Source organism: Protomyctophum parallelum, assembly GCF_964188405.1.
Source record: "Protomyctophum parallelum genome assembly, chromosome: 14".
In the NCBI taxonomy this organism is placed as follows: Eukaryota; Metazoa; Chordata; class Actinopteri; order Myctophiformes; family Myctophidae; genus Protomyctophum; species Protomyctophum parallelum.
The window spans coordinates 20,534,780-20,559,772 of NC_139709.1; the positions used below are offsets into that span (position 1 = coordinate 20,534,780).

The 24,993-nt window shown below is 42.2% G+C and overlaps 1 protein-coding gene across 1 annotated transcript in view; it reads right to left on the bottom strand.

Annotated features, from left to right (window-relative positions):
* Positions 1 to 212: 212 nt before the first annotated feature.
* The window catches only part of LOC310871168 (pinopsin-like), a gene marked incomplete at both ends in the record, with an annotated part of 96,639 nt that continues 71,858 nt past the window's right edge, over positions 213 to 24,993 (bottom strand). The window contains 3 exons of the mRNA XM_083782657.1: positions 213 to 818; positions 874 to 1,026; positions 15,698 to 15,931. Coding sequence (XP_083638783.1) covers positions 213 to 818; positions 874 to 1,026; positions 15,698 to 15,931 — 993 coding nt within the window. The remainder of the gene's footprint in view (positions 819 to 873; positions 1,027 to 15,697; positions 15,932 to 24,993) is intronic.

Below are 24,993 nucleotides of genomic sequence, written 5' to 3' on the forward strand. Positions count from 1 at the left end.
CTCCAGATAGACACCCCTAAAGTCTGCCAGCTTCTGCAGATTTATTCCCCCCCCCCCACTCCCCCCACCCCCACCCCGTTTCTGCTTTTTCAGACTGTGCAGAGCCAATCCAAGATTCCACTCTATCTTATTTCACATATCTGATGCAACAGAGGCATTTAAATCCATCCAGGATGTTTCCTTCATGGCCTCAACAAATACACTTCTGTTCTCTAATCTTCTCTTGTTAGTGGGTCGGACCTCAGCCCGCCGCCATCAGCCAGTGTAGTAGGCCACCAGTGACACCACCGTGGGTGTGACTGGTTCTGACGGACCCTCGGACGGGCCCCCGGATGGGTCCTCAGACAGGACCTTGGATGGGCCCTCAGATGGGGCCTTGGATAGGCCCTCTGAGGCATCGACTGCTGGTTCCTCTTCGGGAGTGTCCGGCTTTGGCCATGAGGCGATGGCTGGTTCTGGTTCTGGTTGGGCCAAGACAGCCGGTTGGTCAGAGACAGCCGGTTGGTCAGAGACAGCCGGTTGGTCAGAGACAGCCGGTTGGTCAGAGACAGCCGGTTGGGGTTGGTCAGAGACAGCCGGTTGGTCAGAGACAGCCAGTTGGTCTTGATCAGAGACAGCCGGTTGGTCAGAGACAGCCGGTTGGGGTTGGTCAGAGACAGCCGGTTGGTCAGAGACAGCCGGTTGGTCAGAGACAGCCGGTTGGTCAGAGACAGCCGGTTGGTCAGAGACAGCCGGTTGGTCAGAGACAGCCGGTTGGTCTTGGTCAGAGACAGCCGGTTGGTCAGAGACAGCCGGTTGGTCAGAGACAGCCGGTTGGTCTTGGTCAGAGACAGCCGGTTGGTCAGAGACAGCCGGTTGGTTTTGGTCAGAGACAGCCGGTTGGTCCAAGGTGGCCACAATGAAAGGGAGGTTGTGGTCATTGGTTCGGCCTCTGGCGACCTTGGTGGCCATCTTGGACGAGCTCCTTATGCTGGAGCCACGTTGGGGCGTCTTGCACTGCCACAGCGCCCAGAAACACCTGTAGAACTGTGACCAGCATCCGCACGTTCAAATGCATGCGCACATGCTCACGCACACATTTGTGCACGCACGCACGCACACACGCACACACAGACACACAGACACACAGACACGCACACGCACACACACATAAAATCAGACACAATAGCGTATAGAGAAAAGACAAATAAGACGTAATGATCTGGAGAAAATGAGGGCTGAGTTTGAACAGTCGAATATGTCTCCTGACGTGTACCTGACGCGTACTCTTTCACATTTAGCCCAGTCTCACAAAGGAGAAGAGAAATTAATCTGCCGTATGCCCAGTTGCCCCCCCCCCCCCTTGTATAGTGAAGCCCAAGAGATAATTATAAATAATTAGGACTGAGTAGACTCCTTCTCTCCTCAGTCCTTTCAGTCTCTCGATCCCACTGTGCTGCTCCATTGTGAGGGTCAGCATGTAGCTTGCCTTTTCATGAACAACAATGCACTGAGAGCTGCTTGTCATTTGTCCATTTCCCACAAGGTATTAAGTGTTCATCTATCTATCTATCTATCATTATGTGATAATAAAGTAAAGATGGCCGCCATTATCTACTTTATATGCATGGACAGTTTCTGTTAATGCCATTGTTATGGCTTTAGGGCAGTTCACAAAGTCTGGCCAGATCTAAGAGCTCTTATCAAAGTGCCCCAGGATATTAGAAAGTGTTGCCATGCAGAAAAATATTAAAATACCTGCAAAATATTCTTTTATAATATTATAATAGTCTTCTTTTTATTCAAGCTTTATATACTGTAGACTCTTTGCTGAATAGTCTTTACTCAACAATACTTTGTTTCAGTATCAGAACATGAAACGTACAAATAAAAAAATATATATATATATATTAAAAAAATAATAAATAATACTAGTTAAAGAAATTAAAAAGGGGGGAAAACATATAGTATGGAAAGATTGGGGGGGGTGGGGGGTGGACTTTAACTTTTTTACAGCGGCCAGTTTCGAATTGCAGCCGCCCATAAACTTCTCTTTGAGAGCGGTTTTGAAGGAGTCTAGGGATTCACATTTATTAATGGCCGTTGGTAGGGCGTTCCACATTTTAGTGGCATAGGAGCTAAATGAAATTGTGTCACATTACTCACATATCACCAGAACATAACTTAAATGAAGATATGGGAAGCTTGATTCAAACACGTTGAATCAAGTGCACTGGCCAGAGTGCATAGTCAAATGACCCCATGGCCTGAATAATGTTCTGCACTTCGACAGACCCAGTATCCCTGGTTTCCGCTCTTGCACAGAAGATCATCTTGCCTTGCACAAATCACCAAACTCCCAAGGTTCCTGAGATATCCCCAGCTCAAAGTCCAGGGTTCCTAATCTCACTGACAGACAGAAAGGCAAGACGCTGAATAATTGAAGACGTCAGGAGCAGGTTGAAAGAATAACAATGCACTGTAGGCACTATTGGCTCTGGTTTGAATTCCGAGTGCACGGATGCACACATAGAGGCAAGAACATACATATACATGCACATGCACACGCGCAGTCGCGCACACACACATACAGTACACAGTCGGTGTGTCTTCTTCAGCCCTGACTCCAAATTGCTGTCACTGCAGTCGTCTCTCTTGAGTAAACGTAGTGTACTTAGTATACTTCAGGAGTTTCATGTATACTTATAGTCTACTACATTTTCTCAGGGGACACATGACACTGATGACCCCGACGTCATTTTCTCCATCTTGTCTGAGAGGAGATATTGCACGTGTCAAACACATACTTGGGATTTACATTGAATCATTCAACTCAACTGCAAAGCTGATAAGAGAATAGGTAAACAAGACAAAGTAATTGATCGATTGATTTGATTTGATTTGATTTGATTGATTGACATCCACTTTTTCTGCTGTCGGTGTACACGTGCACACACACACACACACACACACACACACACACACACACACACACACACACACACACACACACACACACACACACACACACACACACACACACACACACCCCTTGTCAGAACATATCAGCCTCTGTTCATCCAGGTATCAAGGTTAGCGGGAGGGGAGAGAAACTCTGATTGCCCAGGCAGTACCACTTCCTGTTTGTTGGGGCCCCCAAGCACACTCAGCTGTCCAAAAACAACTGCTTAATGTAACAACAAGCTCCACAGCAGGTATAGCACTGTTGAAAAGATGGATGAGACAGGAGGGAAAGACAGAGAGAAACAAGAGAGACATTGTCGAAAGGGGAGAGAGTATAGAAGGATGTGAGAGGAAGAGAGACTGGAGAGATGAGATGGAAGAGTGATAGAGGGAGGAAGGTGCAGGGAAAGAGATGGAGAGTGAATGGAGGAATTGTAACGAGAGAGCTAGACGGAGACGGATAAAGTCAGCAGGAGTACACAGGAATGGAGACTGAGGTCAGCATAAAGGTGAGAAGAGTGACAGATAAATGGATGGAGGATGACAGAGAGATGGAAAGAGGTGCGGAGCGCCTGTATGTATGGAGAGAGGGGTTATCACGTTTTTGTCAGGGTCTACTCAGACCAGTCAGACTGAGTTTGGGGATGCTTCTATAGAGAGACGGAGAGATGTTCTCCTGCCCACTGGAATTGACAGTGTGAGGGTCAAATGTCAGATATCATCTCAAACAATAAGGCATTCATCCATTTTTTAAAGGGTGGCCGGCTGAGTTCAGCTCTCCACTGCGTGCCTCTGTGTGGACTGTACTGTACAATGATGCTCAACTTCCCAGAAACACTGCCATCTCATCGGTCTGTAAAATAATCCTTTTTTGAGTGGTGCAACCACTCCCATATGGAGCTTTGTGTGTGGCTGGGTCCCTGGCTGTGTCCCTGTGTCCCTGGATGGCTGTGTCCGGCACACTGGGCGCGTTCCTGTGGGTCTGGAAGTTCGGCGACCCCCCGGGGACCCCCACACAGAGTTGCACTACTCACTTCACACAGGTGTGATTTTTTTGTTTTTAAGGCAACAGGACTGATTGAGTGTGTCTTATGTAATGTGAAGTCATTGGTTGGAGCTGTGCTGCATGTTGGTCTACTCGTTAACTCACGTTAACGATTAGACAAGACAGAGTAGTATAAAGACAGAAATACACGAGTAACTCATAACTAAGGTGTATGAAAAATCTATTTGCTAAATATACACAGTATAGGCACATTCAATGATCTACTGCTCAGTGGCTTTATATCAGACCCGCGAAGCCTGATCAAGAATCCCCAAATAATGTTTTAATTGAGCGGATTTAACATTGGGCTATAGGGTGGGCTGCAGCCCGGGCCCCCCCGACTGGGGCCCCCCCCATATACTTATAAGTATTGCAATCCAATTCAAGTGATATTTATGTTTAGTTATTTAGTTTAGTATGGTTAAAACATTGAGAGCTTCTGCTCTGCTGTCTGCACTGCAGACAGTGATGCTGTGTTGTGGGGTAGCTGTGGAAACCCCTGCCAATGTTGACTAGTTGTCTGTCAAATACGACACAGCCCAGGGGGGCCCTGAAATTTTGTCTAGCCTGGGGGCCCTTGGGATGGTAATTCCGGCCCTATGTGTGTGTGTGTGTGTGTGTGTGTGTGTGTGTGTGTGTGCGCGCGCGCACATGCTACAAGTGTGTGCTATTGAACCTCCTCACATAAGTGTGTGCTATTTAACCTCCTCACATGCTATAAGTGTACACCTCTCACAGCCAAGCCAAACCTTTTAAGGACAAAACACGAAACACAGATAGGTGACTGTAGGCATTAGGTAATAAAATAAGTATGCCTAGTAACACTATAGTAAAAAATAAGATGATGTAAAAGACAGTATAATGATGAGGAAAGCTATTGATATTCATCTCTCTACCTCAGATGATGGGTATGGTAAATTGTAACCTCCCCCAAACTTGATATGCTCACTCACACTCCTGTGTTGGACTGTGTTTGGATTGTCTGGAAGCAAAGTGAGATAAGCTTCTTTTAATGCAAAGTAAAAGTAAACTTGTTATCAGACAGCCACTATGTCAATGAAAATTAGAAAGATAAAAAATAAGCCTTTAGGTGACACACAGTTCTGTATGATAAAGTTATCTGTGTTTATGTCTGTTCAACCTTTATGCACACCCACAGTGTCCACACCCCAGTTTGGATTGGGCTGAGACTTTCCATATCGTGTTATGATCGGGGGAAGGTTACATGTACATGAAATTATCGACTGGGTATCATTTCATTTTCCAAATCAAACGTTCCATTAACTGATGATAAAATAAGATAAGCATCTGCAAAAATCAAGACGTTCTGCCTAAAGGCACCCCCACATCTTGTCACAAATGCATTAGCCCATTTAGAATGTCCTGATTTGAGTTGCGAAAACTAGTTCATGAAATGATCAGTGTCCTGCAAGGCCTGCCTGGTCTGTCTTGAATATATACAGGTGTATGTATAGGGAATCATACTTGGGTCTCCCCACGCCAACAGCTATAATGACTAGTGAGTAGTGACTATAGCCTAAAGGGGAATTCTCCCTTGGCCAGGGGAGATATTAAGCATTTGGTCATCAGGCAGAGGCTCTGAGCCACTACTGCAGTCTGCTACACATATAATCATAAAGATTGCTTAAAAGATTGCTGCAGACCTTTGTTTCTCAAGCTTAAAATACATTAGAGGCACTTGATAAATCACTGTTGGGTGTGACAGCATCATGAATGGAAGAATTAACGGGGAGGACATGGCTTGATTGCATGTTTTCCCATGCTATTCTTATTAATAGCATGACATTACGTTTTGAAGAGCAGGAATGTGATAGCATCTTAACAGAGACATAGATATAATTAAGTCGTGGTTATAATAAAAGAAGACAATGGGTTCCTTATAGAGCTCCAGCTGTTTCAGTTGTTTGTGGCCAATTGCATTCATCTCTGACACTGCTCTCATTAAAGGGCAACAACACTGATTAACGCTCTGATTTATATCCTTGGCTTGCAACTTTGTTAATCATTAACTGATCAGCTTAGGGCATTTTAATGAGGTATGAGAGAACAAATCGAGCAGCTACTGTACATGAAACTGTTTGTTTTAGTATTCTTTTCTATGTGTATGTCGAGGCTCAGAGCTATATAATGAGGTATTAATTCTTCGCTGTTGAACCAACCGTTTTGTAATTAGGCTATAACTTTCTGAAAACCTAAGGTCTTAGAAAGCCAATTTACAATTACAATTTAGGCATTTAGCAGACACTCTTATCCAGAGTGACTTACAATGTGAGATTACATTTTGTTGTTAAAGATATTTTAACAGCACACATCTTGTATGGGTGGAACCCTGGCATACAATATTTTCAAATGGTGGTCCGCGGCCAAATATGTACAGGGTCCTCCTTGACAACAAAACGTTTCAGAATTACCACACTGCTCTATCTTTTGACTGTCTATATGCAACTGCATGCCTTAGTGCCATGTCCCTCAGCCCCAAGAGGAGGAGAATTCATATGGGAGCCAGACAATTTGAACTGCCTATTCAAATCTTCAACCTCATTGACTCCACAAGACAATTACTGTGGACTCCTTAACAGAGTGGAGAGGTGTTTACCACTTGAAGACTCGCTGGGGATGTTTCCCCCGATCGTGCTCAAGTTTTCTGCCTCATGCTGTTTTGGTGGTGTGGCAGTGATGCTTGCTTTCCAGGATGCAGCTCACAAAATGCAGACAATAACACTGCGACTGGAAGAACTATATGTTTGTCTCACACTTATCTTTAAAATGGAATCTGGTTTTACTGTGGTGTTGTTGGCCTTTTTATTATTACTGTCTTAGTGAAATGACTTTAGCAAAATACCTACCTACCTACCTACCTACCTACCTACCTACCTACCTACACCACCTAAGTACCTACTGTACCTCTCCACCTCCCTCCCTCCTGGCATGATTGGCAACATCTGCAAAAGCTCAGTTAGAGTGTTGTTTACTACATTTGCAATGCACAAAACTACTGCACAAAACTACTTCAGGACTGAGTGATTGATTAATTAGCGTCTGTGAGAGTGATGCAGTAACATGCTCCAATGTGTTCAACTGGATGAACTCACAGTTCATTCAGACACTTCTGACAGAAGTTAATGAGCCACGGCACTTGGAAATGGAAAGGCAGCATTACATAGTGTACTCACAAAAGAAAAACTCACCTCGTCATGTTCTAACTGCATGGCCAAACATCACTAGAGATGACACCACTGCAAACACTAACACACATTAAATAGAAATTTATATTGTATTATTGAATAGACGTGGTCTGAACTAATGGAACATTCAGCACTCGGAAGCAGAACTGCATCGACTATAAAACAGTTTCCTTTGCAGATAACTTTGGTATCTTCTTTGGTTTTCTAATGGATTAGTTCTATTTGAATTGTTCTCGAATCACACATCACTAATTTAGAACAAGGAGGCTGTGCCCTTCTTAGATTTGGTCTTGTTTGAAAATAATATGGTAATATACTGTACTGTACACACAAGACAATAGATACTACACACTGACAATGCTGAAAAAGCTCAGCTGCATTTTTATTGCATTTTATTTCGATCAATCAGATCTTCATCATGACATACTGTATAGTGTTGACGACGCAATAAAAATACAGCAGAGCTTTTTCAACATTACCAGTGTGCAAACCCAGTGTTTTGACCAGCCCATGTCCTTCCTGGGATCACAACATACCACTATGCAAATTGTAAGGTAAATTTGTCCTTGGGTGTGGACATGCATACCTTTGACCACCAGGTCATGATCTTCCCCAGATCATATCACTACTCATATCACCACTACTTGTATGCCCATTTCAAGCCCAATCCGACCAGGGGTGTGGGCATGCTGTTTTAGGGGAACATGGTTGGGTGGGGGCTGGCTTTTCTGACCGTGGCCCCGGTTTTGACCTGCCACAGAATTCAGATCTACAAGCTTGTGTCGCAACACATTGTGAGCTTGTAGAGCTATTTTCAAAAGATTTTGACACATTTAGAAAACTCTAATTGGGACATTCTGTATGAGTACTTTTACTTTTTAGTAGTATTTTGATTCCAATACCTTTGTACTTTAACTCAATTATTGTAACATTTGAACAGTACTTTTTCCACTACTGTTGACAAGTAACTTATGCAGTACCAGCAGGCCACAGACATTTTGAGCATTTGTAATAGTCTTAGTATCGCTATTATCATTACTATTATTGATATTTAGAATCATTACCAATACACTAAAGTACCTCCGACGCCTGATGCCAAATGATGAGCGTGATGTTTCAATGGAAACAAAACAAAACAAAAAGGCTTGATGGAGTTTGTTGATAGGATGTGTAGTCACTGTAACGATCGTCAGAATGCCTTTCACTGGAGCGCTGAGTGTGCTGTAAAAGAGACGCTCTCGACCAATCAGGCTCTGTGGGCGACACAATCCATTTGTGCGGTTCTTAATTAAAACCAAGTCATGAAGGGAAATAACGATTAACTTCATCAATTATCCCAAAGTTCAAGCGGTTTCTTCCTTAGCCAGCCGAGTTTTGGAGGTGAGAAGCTGTAAAGTTCTCCAAAGTTGCGTGTGGTTTACAGGGCAACATTCATGTTTTACAAAGGTGATAGTGCGTGCTGGACAAACAGCGATGTAACAGGAAAGGAATAAACACTGGTTATTTCTCAGCTCCACTTGTTTGATTCCTGAAGAAGATCCAGCAGGATCGAAACATTGAAACTGTTGAAACATTAATGTATTATCGAAGGAGGAAGGCACTGGAGTAAACTTGGACAAATCTAGACAATGACTAATTGATTTGTCTTATGATTTCCGATAAAAAGCTTTGTCAGAGTTTGCTCCAGTACCTTAGCCTGACACTCAGCCTGAATTTTCATTTAGTTTCACTTCATTATTCAATGAATCGCCAGAACATATTTTTTTTTAAGCATGGCTAACGATTCAGGGCTGGAACCAGGCTACCAGTACCTTCCTCCTTCTGCACATACCAGTCCCGCTCCTGAGATATACCAGACCAGCCTGCATTTGGCTTGATGCACAGTTTCATCATTTACTGTTAGTTGACACACATTTTGCAATATTTTCTTTCTTTCTTTTCCGTAAGGCTGTCTTATAAGCTTAGAAAAAGTGGGACACATCAGGGTTCCGTGTCTTGTGGGGACAAAAGAAGAAAACTGTTACTGTTGGAGGCAACAGCCTGGCTCCGGAGACTACAATTGTGTCATTATTTAGTCACATGCTATTGGTATTGGTAATACTTTATTGGTTCAACATTCATATAAGTAAGAGTCAGAATTAAACATTCTCACAAATATAGAGAAAATAACCGATCTACAAGCTTGTAGATCTGCTATTTTCATAGTAGGGCATTATAGTTTATGGAAAAAACTAAACATAAAAAGCTGAAATATGGGGTCAATGCCCGACAGCAATGAAGAGCAGATTACCCATAATGCACTGCCCTTTACACTCCTTTGTCCCTTGAGTCAAGTTGGCCATCCACTGACCTCTGACGGGACATCCACTGACCTCTTGATGCGTGCTGGAACAGACATGCAGCAGGTGATATTCGTATCTGTACAGCATTTTTAGTCTTCAACTCGCCTCAACTCACAGTTTCCATAGTAACGGGCTGGGAGGAATTGAAGACTGAAAATGACATACAGGACATCTCTCTCGCTCCCATGCTCTCTCTCCCCCTCTCTCTCTCTCTCTCTCTCTATCTGTCTGTCTGTCTCTGATGAGGACAATGACGGGTGGGCTAAACAGTCCCTGGAATTTCAGTTATAGTTCAGTTGTGGTAGTGGTGAGAAAGTGACAAACCTGATCTTGAACGCATCATCTGGTGGCGCATTCATAAAATGGTCTTAAGATCAAATTGTGTCTGAGGTAACGCACAGTCCAATGATCAAGTATGTATCAGAAAACAGGTCAGGTACAGGCGTACAGCTGTGAGGAATTAATTCAATATCCCATTGTGTTTTCAATAAAATATATGGTGAGAGATGCTTCAATTGGTGCAAATCGCAAAATTAACTCAACATGGCTCCTCTTGCATTATTGGAAGACATTGTCAGCAGTGCGTTTTGAAGAGAAGGGGTCTTCATGGAGGAACTGTGACAGAGGAAACTATATGACAGCTGTTTGCATCAAGCCCACTGTGATCCGGGTTATTTTCTGTAACTTAACAGTTGTAAATCCCACAAAATAGAATCAGTCTTACAGGCCAATTATTTGTAAAAAAAAAAAAAAGAAAAAAGAAGAACTGCATGCACGTTACACCGACAGATTGGCAAACCTGGAGAAACTTATTTTACACATGAGTTCTGTGACTTCTTTTCCATAGCATCTTATAGCATCCATAGCATCTTATAGCATCCATAGCATCTTATGAGTGTTCTAGTGTAACCTGCCTGGAACTCAGCGTGACGTGGTCTGATAAGGTAAGGGTATGATAAGGGGTCTATTCCATTTCACCTAGCTGTGGTATTCAGGTGATTCTGGCCTGTATGTTCTTGTGCGCACAAATGTAAGATAATTTAAGATTCATAAATCAATGTTCTGTAAGACAAATTACATGTTTTAAAGTGACCGTACTCTTACTTTGTCTTTAAGTAATTTATATGAAAGTTTAATCATCATAAATCCAAGAACACTTTTATGAATGAGGCCCCAGTAGTTATATTCAGGGCTATAGTGTCCCTGTGAGGAAAGTAACAACTGATTAAACTCTTCAACTTTAATTCGTTTTGGAGATCAATGCAACTTGATAAAACTTCCCATCTCTTGTTTGTCATTTTCTTGTGCAAAGAGCCCTGAGGGCGAATATAATGATATTTTTAAACCCTCAGGCAACACTTCTGTGCCTCACCAAATTGAAGAAGGGAGATGAGTAGATTATGTTGAAGTAAATGTTTTCCAAAACTGCAGCATCGATATGAAAATACCAGTGAATAATATTATCATATTTTCATTTAATTTCATCATAGCAATGTCTTATATTCAAAAGAAAGATTGCTGACTCTGCATTGGTCACGTCTTTAAAATGTAGTTCTTAAGGCAGGCTTGCCATAAAGTGGCATGTAAGAGGTGGACGCAACCAGCTGAAATATGCAGATTGAATTTTTCCAAATATGTTCTGTCTCTGAGGAAAGGATAGGGCAGCTGCAAAATGATGGAATGGTCTGCTGGAAAAAAGTCAGACATTAATACAGCGATAAAAAACACATTTTAATCATTTGGCATGCAAAAATATAGTTTTCGGAGGGTTATACAGAACTTTAGGAGGGACAAGAGCAACAAATCCATTCATGATATTGATGAGACTGGTGTGTGTTGCCTTGTATTTTTATGTTATGTATTATTATTTGCTTGAGATATGACACAAAGCAATCCAGAAACTTGTGGTTTTCAAAATCAGGAACACTTCTATCTGAAGCATTCTGTCAGCTTAAAAATATAAAAAAGATAAGCAACAGAAAAAGAGTATGTGACAGCTATTGAGCTAGCCGAAAATGACTTTAAATGCAGATAAACTGACTTTTAAAATACCAAATAAAAATGTCATAGCCCGTGAAGTTAAAGGAGAATTTCATGCTAGAAGGCTTTCTTACCTTTAGTTGCAGTTGTTAGATCAGCACCAAAGTGGTCCAGGTGTTATTTTATGCAATTACGGCTTTTATGGCTATTACCCCTACCCCACGCGAGACTTTGCGAGACTCCGCGAGCAAGTGGATGGAGCTCGCGATAGACGAGATTTCACGCTTTACGGCTGGAACACGGCAACAGCGTTACTATGGAGTAAAGTGTGAAGCTACACATTTTACACATGTTGACATTATGAAGAGAGGATTTATACAAAAAAAATGATTTCCAAGTGATGGAAATAAGCTAATTAGCACTAAAACCCAGCGTCCCATTGAGGGCTTATATGGTTGGGTATAGGGGAAATTGCCAATAATGCATTTTTGCACAAAATAACACCTGGACCACTTTGGTGCAGACCTAACAACTGCAAGAAAACCTTATAGCATGACATTCTCCTTTAAACAGTTTTTGAGCACTTTTTTCTTCTTTTCCTTTCTGCTTTTCCCTTCAGGGGTCGACACAGCGAATCTGCCTCCATCTCACCCTGTCCGCTGCCTCCTCTTCTCTTACACCAACTAACTTCATGTCCTCTTTCGCTACATCCATAAAACTTCTCTTTGGTCTTCCAAAGGTCTTCTACCGATATACTCACTATCCCTCATCTACGTGTCCAAACCATCTCAGCCTGGCCTCTCTGGCTTTATCTCCAAAACATCTGACATGCACTATCCCTGATGTACTTGTTTAGTGTTCAATGTCCGGGGACTACGGATGGAAATTAGTAGGGATGCACCGATATTGAAATTCTTGGCCGAAACCGAATACCGAATATAGGAAACAGTTGGCCGAAAACCGAATACCGAATATCCGAATATGATTAATATTATACATCTTTTTTCCTACCATTGCTGACTTTGCTGTCATGGCCGTACCTTAAAGCTACCTGATTTATTTAAAATAAATGATTATGGCAAAACTTAACTTAAATAATAATCACTATTATGAACATTTATTCAGCCCTTTTGAATGCATTAATTGCATACACTATTCTGTGATATATTTTCTGCCTATTCGGGCTGAAAACTAACATTTTCTGCGGCTGAATATTCGGGGGATAACTAATTAAAATAGTATGTTTATACAGAGTAAGTACAGAATAAATAATCTCTCAATCACCGGGTAATGACTGTGACACAGTCCTGTATCTGAAAGGTCAGAAATGCAGTCCTTGCAACCACAATGTTTCCAGCCAGACAGGTCTAGTCCAGAATGCCACGTAAGCACTATAAATACTTTATTGTACAACAAATAGCAAAGATTGTTGACCTACAAGCTTGTAGATGTTTGGAAAATTTGAAAGATTTAGAAAGCTTTTGCCTATAATCACTTAACATACCTACACCCGCACAGTATCATTGGTATGAAGTGTAACTGAATATCGCTGTTTTAGTATCCTCACTTAACCCATTAACCTGAGTTTGATTCTACAAATGTTATATTATGGTTATGGCAAAACTTAACTTAAATAATAATCACTATTATGGATCCATAAAACATTTCTTCAGCTCTTTGAATGCATTAATTGCATACACTATTCGGTGATATATTTTCTGCCTATTTGGGCCGAAACCGAATAGGCCGAAAATGCATATTTAGCCATTTTCTGCCGAATATTTTCTGCGGCCGAATATTCGGTGCATCACTAGAAATTAGCATCTCTGCTAAATCCGGTGTATTTTTGCTACATTTTCAATGTAATGTTCATATACTCTGTCCCACCCAAATAAACAAATAAAGTAAAGTAAATAGCACACCTCAACACTGTTTTACAACTTCCATACATGTCCTGCACCACTCTAACATACTTCTCCATTACTCCAGACTTCCTCATACAATACTACAGTTCCTCTCTCAGCACCCTATCATATGCTTTCTCCAGATCTACAAAGACACAATGCACCTCCCTCTGACCTTCTCTGAACTTGTCAACATCCTCAAAGCAAATATTGCATCTGTAGTACTCTTCCTTGTCATGAAACCATACTGCTGCAGTGCTGCTCAGAAATGGAGGAATGCTTTCCTCTGCCCTTCTGTCACCTCGGCAGTCGGCACCTCTGTCTAGCTTCCACTACTCTTTCCCATAACTTCATTGTATGGCTCATCAGCTTTATTCCTCTTGTTGAGCACTTTATCCCAGTATATTTATGTAATGTGACCAAATAAAAATAACTAATCTAATTTTCCAGAAAAAACCTGTATGCAGAAAGAACACTTAGGTATATCCTTATAGGTATTTAAGTTAAGAGACACAAAATCAGTGTCTGGGTCTTTTCTCAAGATCTGACATTTGTTCCATCTCAGTCTAGCCACTATATAGGCACTGAGGAATAAAGTTGAACTGGACGGCTTAAATGTTTGCACAAGAGTCTGTTTCATTTTCATCCTCCTACCACAAGAGTCTGTTTCATTTCATCCTCCTAGCACAAGAGTCTGTTGCATTTACATCCTCCTAACACAGCAGCCTGTAGTGTTTTTATCCTCCTAGCACAGGAGTCTGTTGAATTTCCATCATCCTAGCACAGGATTCTGTTGAATTTCCATCATCCTAGCACAGGATTCTGTTGAATTTTCATCATCCTTTTCATGCTTTCTTATTCCTGTTCTGGCCCTCTGGCCAAAAAGAGCATATTGTATGTGTATGTAACAAGTTGGTAAAGTGTTTGGGAACAGTGCACACAAAAACTAATCCTGGCATTATTGTACACTGCAATTCCTTTCTATTTTGTTGAATGCGATAATAACCACCACAGAGCTTTCGACTTTAGCTCAGGAATGAATCAAACTAAGAACAAAGGCTGCATATTAAAGCTTTATGCAGAAGTGTCAGAGGAGGCGAGCTGAATTAAAGAGGTCACAGGGCGCGCAATGGGGATATTCAGCACAATGTTTTTAGATCTTCAGGGACTTTTCTATTTACATACCGTATCTTCTGACTGGAATTAAATAAAAATGAACCACACGCCTATAGAGGAAAAGTGAGAAATTGATAGAATCACTCAAAAATAAATGTCTGGCAGTGCAATCAAAGTTATGCCAGTTTGATTAGCCTACAGCGAGATTAATGTTTCCTTCAAAGTCAAAATTTACTTTCAAGCCTGTGTTACACTTACTGTAGTACATCTGCTATTTCCGGTGCACGACACCAGCGCAGAACCAAGTAAACATCGGGTATGCAGAACTGCAGAAATGTGTTGTAAATGTGTTGTAGTGTCCAAAGGATGTTGGATAGAATGCTTTGATTTGACAAGGATCTCAGGCTCCACGTCCTACCGACTATGCCAGATTGTAGTGATATGCAGGTAACGGGTATTGAACCCCAGTCTCCCACTCGCCAGACTGACGCACAGCCTGTCATGCCAATAGGTCTGAGCCAGATTGGCAGGTCTGTTGTGGGTCGGGTCTTGGCTGGGGGCTGCAATGCAAGTGCACTTGCATTGAATCAATAGATATTTCATAGTGAAAGTGCATCGTGCAGGACAGGTAGCATATTATTTCCTTCCTAAGCCATTCCGTGTGTTAGGCACACACACCATCAACTCCTCCTTCGATGTCACATTGGACATATAAAACGACCACTTTTTAGATCACGCGTGTTAGTTGCTTTTTCAGATCACTCATGATGACCGGAAACGCAAGACATCAGCGCAATGCAAACTCCTGTTAATCCATCCATGTCCATTAACCCATTAAAACCAGGAAAGCATCTGTGTAATTTTAACACTTTAACCATTATTTTTTACTTTAGCTATCCAAAAATATTATATATTGCTATTTTGGAGGAAAGAAAAACGTGAAAATCTGTGAAATGCTTTGAATATTATATACATTATATATATCTTTGCTTCTGGGGATCCCTGACACACAATATTTTGAGATGGCGGTCTGCGTCCAAATACAAAATACAAATATACATAATAATCTCGGGGGTCCTTGGCATGAAAAGCAGCATACATTTTTCTGAAAACCATTTGTAGAATTGGCCCCACTCAGCTCTTAATGGTGTGAACGCTCACCTGTTTGTTCATGAAGATGTAGATGACGGGGTTGATCACTGTGCTGGTCTTGGCCAGGATAGAGGGCACGATGCTAGCCTCGGGGGTGATGAGGCCTGCGGGCCCGAAGGTGGCCAGCAGTGCCATGATGCCGTAGGGCATCCAGCACAGCAGGTAGCACGCCACCATCACCACCACCATGCACAGCACGCGCTGCTCACGCTTTCTGCTCACCGCCTGGTTGATCCCGCTCACCTGACGGAGAGGGAGGGAGAGAGAGAGAGAGAGATAGAGAGAGAGAACAACATCAGTTGTTCTGTATCCATTTTTTTTTCTAGGGGGGGGGGGGGGGGGGTCGATATTCATAAATATACTGTAACTTGAAAAACGTACGAGTCAGCAAAATATAATAGGAAAAAAAGGGGGGAAGCAACAAACAGAAAAACAATATAACAAATATACAAAACATACAGACACTACAGACCAGTACAAGACAAACACAAACAAACACAGACAAGGACGAGACAAGACAAATAAGACATGTACAGTACAAGGGCTACAGATACAGACAAGGGAGCCAAAAGCAAACCGTTGGTCACAACGTCACATCAATTAAATAATTAATTGAACTGCATCAAGAGCTTTGGACCAGTTGTCCACAGTGTCCGCTCTGGTGCCATTCATCTTGGCAGTAGAACGCTCCAGTAAACAAATATCAGAAAAGCAATTAAGCCAATTTCTCTTCAAGTTAACAGTCTGTTCAAACCAGTGTTTTGAGGCAGCTAATAATATGTGTTTTTAAACATGTTGATCAAAATCTGAACTCTTTCACCCAGAAAAAAAATATAAATAAAACTACAAGGTAGGCCTAACTCTAGCAAAATGTGTCCGTGGTGCTCACAGATCAAACAGGATAGCAAAGACACGGAACAACAAAAAATGGGTGTAACCCATTTTTTCACCCGGTGCCAATTGCCTAAACTGTAATCCTGGGCGCTACTCTTCCTCTGCCAACCTGGGGAGAGCCCTGAACTGAGCTCAGGCTTCCTTCAATACATGAGGACTGAGTAGGCCGCCTCTTACCACCTGACAGGGGGGGGGGGGGTTCCCCAGTAGGACGTACAGTAGCACGTGGAATAACACGTTATTCCAACATGTTCCTTTCCCCTCCATCGGGGCTGACCAGGGAGAGGCAGTATAGAGACCAGGATTACTAGATGTTTTTTGTTAGGGTCTACCGATACCCTACTGTATAGGGGACATGGGGAAATCATGCAAACTCCACACAGAAAGGCCCTTTCACCAACCCCACACCTAGGGTATGGGCGCTCATGACGCATAGGAGAGACCACGGCCAACCACGCTCACAGCGTGGGAGGGACCCTAACCACATGTGTGTACGACTGTACATACATGTGGGGGGGCTCCATTTTTATTTTATTTTTATTTTGACACGCGACAAAGGCCGTCGGGCTCGGGAGTCGAACCCGCGGCACGCCGTCCGGCTGGTTTGGCAGCCTCGGTGCTCAGACGGTTGAGCTAACCATCCGGGGGTCTCTGTTCTTTTGTCAGATGTAAGAGGGGGCTCAGAGGAAAAAGGTTGGGAACCACTGCCTTACATGTTCTCTCCAGCTGCTCCCATCAGGGGAACGTCAACGTGTGGAGATGTGTCACGCTATAGCTTTAATTAATAGTAATTGGAGAACCATTGCTGTTGCATCCTCTCTACATGTTTTATGACTCTGTCCAGCTTGCTCGCCAACGTATTAACAAGCTGTGCAAAATCATGAATCATAATCTAACTCCAAGATTAATGGACCCGTAACTTAAATTAACTCTCAGGGTTTTGCATTGCAGTGGCATATATGCTGATTTGCACCATCTGAAAACTCCATTAGAGAAGTGTGTGGTTTTGTGTGTGTTTGCGTGTGCGTCTGCGTGCGTGTGTGCGTGCGAGTGTGTTTGTGTGATTTGAAAGCGTAATATAATGACTCCTCATGGACAAGGAGAAGAGGCCCGCAAATGAAAAGAGGAGATGAAAGAAAAGGAGGGGAGGTCATACAGAGATTGGAGAGAGAATATGACAGAGTGACTGAAAGGCAGACAAGACGGCAGGCGGTGGGGAAGAGACAAGACGAATAAAGGAGAGCAAAACCTCATCATCCTGCCGCAAAAGAGAGTCCTGACATTAAAATGACACGGGGAATAAAAGGAAGTAAACAGAGCAGAATCATCAGCCACGGAGAGGTGAGAGTGTGTACACACGGCTGGTTCACATGCACCTGCTCACATGTGGAATGGCATTATGCTCTGTTTACTTCTGGCGTGTGGCTAGATTACTGACTTCTTGATGTCTTGACAGTGAACAGCAATAGCAGACTGCGTGCGTCAGTGACTGTCTCAGCAGGGGAGGGCTGACAAAATGTCACTTCCCTTGAAGCCTGATTGTTTTGTTGTGTGGCGGACGGTAACACGCGCCGATGTTCATTAGGCAAAACTGTCGTATGATGGAGTAAAAATGTATCATTACATCAGGGCACATGCGCAGCTCTCCGTCATACTTAAATGAATGCACACAGGGCCTGGTACTGCCCCGGGCCCTGTGTGCAGTAACTAAGCAGTTTTATTTGGCAATCCAATGCACTTTAGGCAATCCAAACCAATGTACTTTACACAGAACATCAAGCTGCATGAAACAAATAAAAGTAACTCAGTCAAAAGCAGCGGCAAACAGAAAGGTGTTTAGTTGCGTTTTAAATGAAACAACAGCATCCGACCAGTTTTCTGAGAGTTTGTCCAGATATGTGGTGCACAAGAACTATAAGCTGCTTCCCCAAGTTTACTTTTGGTTTTAGGGACAGGAAGCAGACTTTTTCCAGATGACTCAAGTTATCTGGATGGTTCATGGTGTTGCACAAGATCAGAAATGTATTTTGGCCCAAACCATTCAAAGCTTTATAGACCAACAGTGGTTGTTTGAAATCAATTATTTTACTGTTACAGTACAGTAAACATGTGCATGCGCACACACACACGCACACACGCACGCACGCACACGCACTCACACCCGCTCACAGCATGCTGCCCACACACAGATACGGTATAGATAGATCCAGGGTGATCCATGTGGACATGCAGCTCAACCAGAATCAGGCTGCAGCTCTGTCTCCTTGTATAGGTCACATGACGGCAGCTGTCACTCCTCTCTCTCTCTCCACACAGTGACAGACACCGGCTCTTTCCAAAATCATATTTATATATGCTGTATGCTGCAGCAGGGATACTTTTTTTACGCCTTTACTCATATGCTGTGCACTGTGTGCAGTGACCGCATCAATATATGATACACGGTATGCACTGTAGGCCCATGTAAACATGCGCGCGCACACACACACTCATACGTGTGCGTGCGCGTGCGTGCGCGCACACACACACACACACACACACACACACACACACACACACACACACACACACACACACACACACACACACACACACACACACACACAGCCAGGGTGGAATAATAACATAACTAAAACATTAAGAGTGGGAAAACTTCCCAAGGTCAGCTGTCAATCATCTCTCTCTCTCTCTCTCTCTCTCTCTCTCTCTCTCGTCATGCTCAGTGTGAGCACTGGCATATTCAAACATTGCATACAGTAGTATGTGTCCATGTGAGTTCTGAGGGTCTATGAAATCTGATGTGAGGAAGCACTCCTTCCCAACCCAAAGTCTAGCATGTATTATTCAGTTCACAGCGGGCAGCGCCGCCGCAGTGGACTGACATGTTTCCAGACATTTTGAGGCCATTTCGTGACTGGAACATGTTACTCGAGTAAAAGTGGTAATACCACAATTTACTATAGTACTCTGTTACAAGTAAAAGTCCTGTATTCAAACAGGAGTACTAAAGTATAGACATCAAAATAGGCCTATTATACTTACAGTACCAAGTAAAATTAATCGTATTTTACAAAATAGTTCAGAAAATAGCAGATCATATAATAGCTCATATAATAACAGATAATAGCTCACAATGCAACAGTTTGTGAGCAGATCGGCTGCATTTGAATAGCTTAATTATAATGGGTTCATGTATAGCTTATCTTTAATCAAAGCAAATTAACTTGTTTGTTTACAAATAATTGTAGTGGAGTTGCCTCTGAGATGTTGGGGAGTAGAAGTGAGTGAAAATGTAGGCTACTTAAGTACGGTTCTTGAGTACATGTACTTCCACCACCAAACCACAGTTTTTAAACATGAATTGAGCACTCCATGCCACTACACGGTATAGCATTGACCTGACTTGTGATTGATTGACTGATCAAGCGATTCTTCTGGAAGAGAGCTCAATCTGATTCTCAGTCATTTAACCTTCAAGTCAATCTTTCTCCCTGCTATATGTCAGAGGACTGCCAAAAGTGACTTACCCACTTAATAAAAACATCAAAAGCTTTTAAAAACGAAAGTCTAACTTTTTCCACATACATTGTGAGCTTGCTATTTCATCTTTTATGTCTCAATTCAAGCTGACTTAATGACATTTTTGCCATTGTTATTCAGCACTAGCTATATCTTTCATGTTGGCTTTTCTCCTGTTTTAAATCATTGATGCAACTGAACTACTTAGATGTGCTGGATTTGGACATGCTTGTGATTTGCGAACACGCAATGTTAATGTTTTTACAAAAATGTTGTTAATAGAAAGGTTTGCCTCTGAGATGTCGGGAATTAGAAACTATAAAGTCTATTTGAAATAGACATTAAGTAAAGTAAAAGTATCTCAAAATGGTATACTTCTATAGGACAGTAGGTCTAAAGTAAATGCCCTCAGTTACGTTACACCACTGACATCAGCCACACATTAAATAATACGTGGAACTTCATATGTAACCTGTAAAAGAAAATACAAGAGATGTCAATGTGCGTCAAGCCGGCATTTAGAGTATTTCTGCTGACAGCTGGATAGAGTTCATTATTACTTTGTGACCCTACAGGTCATCCATCATCTCGGCTCACAAAAAATGCCATTTTGGCTCTCAGTTCGTACAGCTTGGCTTCCCCCGACAACCGGTATGACTCTATCAGCCCTGGAAAAGTGACAGCTAATGGATTCAATCTGAGAACCGATTGGATACATGCGATGGCTGGCCTGCACATTCAAGTGGAGGAAACGGAAAATAAGTATGGAATGATTGCAATCAAAGCGTGGGAGAAAGAGAGAGAGAGAGAGAGAGAGAGGAGCTGTCTACACACTAACCCACTGCTCTTATAAGCTCAATACACTAGCTATCATCAACACTTTACCCTTCTGACTCAGATCTGTGTTGTCTTCTCGGATAATAATATTTTTGTAATTAAATTAGAGTAACCAATCAGTTTTCCCCTTTGCTCCCCATTTAGTCGTCGTGCCAATTCACAGATTCCCCACATGCTTGTGTGTGCGTGCGTGCGTGTGTGCGTGCGTGTGTGCGTCTTGCTGCATGCAGCTTTAAGCTTTAGGCTGTGATAGGCGTTGCTGGGGCAGTGACAACGATCACCCTCCCCACCTGGCTTTCCTCCGCGGCAAATTATGCTCCAATTAAGCAAGAGGCACCATTGAAGGATTCAAACCTGCGATCTTCATGCTGATGCACAGGAAATGTAGTTACCCCTGTGCCAGGGTTGCCATGTCACATGCATAATAAGAGACTTTGGGCATGTTGGGAAAATGAACGGGGAATTCACTTCTGGCTCTCTCGTTGTCATGAAAGGGGGCGGGACTGCAACGCTCTATAGCCGCTTCTTTTGGACTTGGTTTCACAGATCTTGTTGCTTAATTCCTCTTCCAGAATCTGGCAACAGCGCCCTGCGCCACCAAAACTCCCCAGCTATTTTACGTTGTTGCATCAGCCTTAACCACTTAAAGACCTATTTTACAGTACATTTAGCCAAGAATGGCATGTCCCGAAATAGGGACGCCATGGTAAGTACTTAAAAACAGTGGGTGCAGCACTAAACAGGCTCACTAAACAAACAAAGAACACCATGCCCCCTTTATTTCAATTTGACAAGGCAGTGTGAGGTACAGTAGCCTAGATATTGAAGATGAAATGATGCACTGACCTAGTTTGTACACTGAGTAAAAGAGAGTGGGATTGATTGATTGATTCAGTGGAGACTTGAAGCTGTTTAAATAAACCAGTCAATCAGTGACATGACAACACCGACGAATCCTTGGTGTTACTCTTCATGCGACTGATTAGCCTCGATAGTATAGAAATAACACAACAATACATATAAAAAAAAAAAGCAAAACACTACATGGTACAAAGGAGAAAAAGGAAACAAATGCAATGATACCTTTCTATGGGAAAAATGTGTTTCAGTTAAGAGAAAAAAAATCTTCACAGCCGCCTCTGGCTCAATGTACTGTAATATCCTCCCGTTGACAGCAGAACCATTGTCTGCAGTACAATCCTGGCAGGCCGTCATGCTCAATTACATTTTTACAAACATCAGTCGACCTGAAGTCTTGGACAGTGATGTTAAAAATAGCTTGAAAAACAGTTAGATCATGTGGTATATATTTCATACCATACAGGAGAGAAACTGTGAGACCAGAAAGACGAGATGATGTTCCATGATGTTTATTTCAGCAACAAACACAGCATAGCAGACAGCATAGGTCCGACGGCCTTACGCCGTCGGGGAGAATGACCAAGTTACACTCAAAGTATAGGTATTAGTACAGTTTCACAAACTGAGGTGAGAATGTAGGCGTGTTCACAAGCCGGATGAAAGTGTTCCAACTGTGTCCAACAACAAATTGCATCAGTGGTGGGTTCATTTTTTAAATCTGTAAGTATTCTGTGTGTCCTTACGTAAAGGCTGATATAAAGGAATTAGATATATGTTTACTTTTGATGCGCTCTCATTCGTGTGTGCGTCTGTCTGTCTGTCTGTCTGTCTGTCTGTCTGTCTGTCTGTCTGTCTGTCTGTCTGTCTATTTGTCTATTTGTCTATTTAGGGTCCCTAGGTCTGTCTGTTTACACGGGGCGGAGTTGTTTGTTTACAAAACTTTACAAGTCAGATACAGACGGGCAGCAAAGTATGAAGCTACTATGAGGAATGGAAAAGTACTTGCAAAGAGGGTTGAGCACTTCAGTTCAGTCCTCAACCAGCCATGCATAACGCATAAATTAGACTAAAGTCCCGCAAGTTGAAGTAAAACCATGCTGTTCGAACTTCCAAAGGGGAAACCAGGAAAGCCAGCTATAGGGCATCTATAGGGCATGACTGTGGAGACTGCGGTTTGATTCCTACACAGGGCCTCCGGCTTGGGCGCTCCATCACACCCAACCAATTAACAGTGTTCCTGCATTGGGACCTGTCCAGAAACTGAATGACCTCTTCTAGTATGTGTGCAAATTACAAGTCGTTCCCCCTATTCTGGGGGCGAATATTCAGCCAAAAAATTATCTACAAGCCAAAGTACAAGTAGATCTACACACAGAATCAAATCTAACCACTCATTCAGATCTCCAATGCGTCCCGCAGTGGCAACATCTTGTGAGCAAACTTGTAGATCAGCCATTTTCAGTGATGAGATTAGCTGTAGAGGGGAAAAGCAGGGGGTCTGTAGCAACTCATAATGTAATAGCAACTCATAATGTAATAAGGGCTCAAAAAGGCTCATAATGTAATAAGTTAAATGTAATAAAAACTCATAATGTAATAATCAGCTCATAATGTAGTAAAATCATGAGCGCATAACGTAATAACAGATTTTTCAAAAAAAGACGTGTTACATTATGAGTTGCCTTAATAGGCAGCTCATAATGTAATAAAAGTTCATAATGTAATAATGGCCCATATTGGTGAGAAAAGTCTTACACTGTCATTGTTATTACCTCTGTTGACAAATGTAGACTTTCATATGGCCCATATAGTCTTACACTGTCATTGTTATTACCTCTGTTGACAAATGTAGACTTTCATATGGCCCATATAGTCTTTCACTGTCATTGTTATTACTTCTGTTGACAAATGTAGACTTTCTTATGGCCCATATAGTCTTACACTGTCATTGTTATTACTTCTGTTGACAAATGTAGACTTTCTTATGGCCCATATAGTCTTACACTGTCATTGTTATTACTTCTGTTGACAAATGTAGACTTTCTTATGGCCCATATAGTCTTACACTGTCATTGTTATTACTTCTGTTGACAAATGTAGACTTTCATATGGCCCATATAGTCTTACACTGTCATTGTTATTACCTCTGTTGACAAATGTAGACTTTCATATGGCCCATATAGTCTTACACTGTCATTGTTATTACCTCTGTTGACAAATGTAGACTTTCATATCGTCACCTTATTAAACGAATTAAAATGTTTTATTCCAATTATTTTTAATAAACCATGGTTTAGGGTCAGCCACAGAGTGTTTAAAATAATATCAGAGAACAAAGACATTTGACACTGAAGGGGAGTGAATGGGAGTGAATGGGAGTGAATTTGGAGTGAATGGGACTGAATGTACCATTCAGTCCCATTCTATCAGTCCCATATAGTAACAGTACCTCCCATTCAGTCCCATGCACTCCCATAGTATCAGTCCCATAGTAGTACCTCCCTTTCACTCCCATTCAGTCCCATTCACTCCCATTCTATCAGTCCCATAGTAACAGTACCTCCCATTCAGTCCCATTCACTCCCATTCTATCAGTCCCATAGTAACAGTACCTCCCTTTCACTCCCATTCAGTCCCATTCACTCCCATAGTATCAGTCCCATAGTAACAGTACCTCCCTTTCACTACCATTCAGTCCCATTCTATCAGTCCCATATAGTAACAGTACCTCCCATTCAGTCCCATGCACTCCCATAGTATCAGTCCCATAGTAGTACCTCCCTTTCACTCCCATTCAGTCCCATTCACTCCCATTTTGAAAGGTGTGTTAAATTGGCCTAAGTCACATTTTATTATGACTTAGGCAAAATAATATGGCCTAAGTCTCCCTCTTGACATAGGCCATTGTTTTAATATGGGTGTAACAGGAAGGCCTTTTACATTAGGGCTCGGGCGATTTTACCAGAGGTGGCCAGCATCACCAGGTGGTGATTTAGGCCAAAAAAAAATGTTGGCAAAAAATGACTTAGACAATTAGTTTAATAAGGTGACGATATGAAAGTCTACATTTGTCAACAGAGGTAATAACAATGACAGTGTAAGACTATATGGGCCATATGAAAGTCTACATTTGTCAACAGGAGTAATAACAATGACAGTGTAAGACTATATGGGCCATAAGAAAGTCTACATTT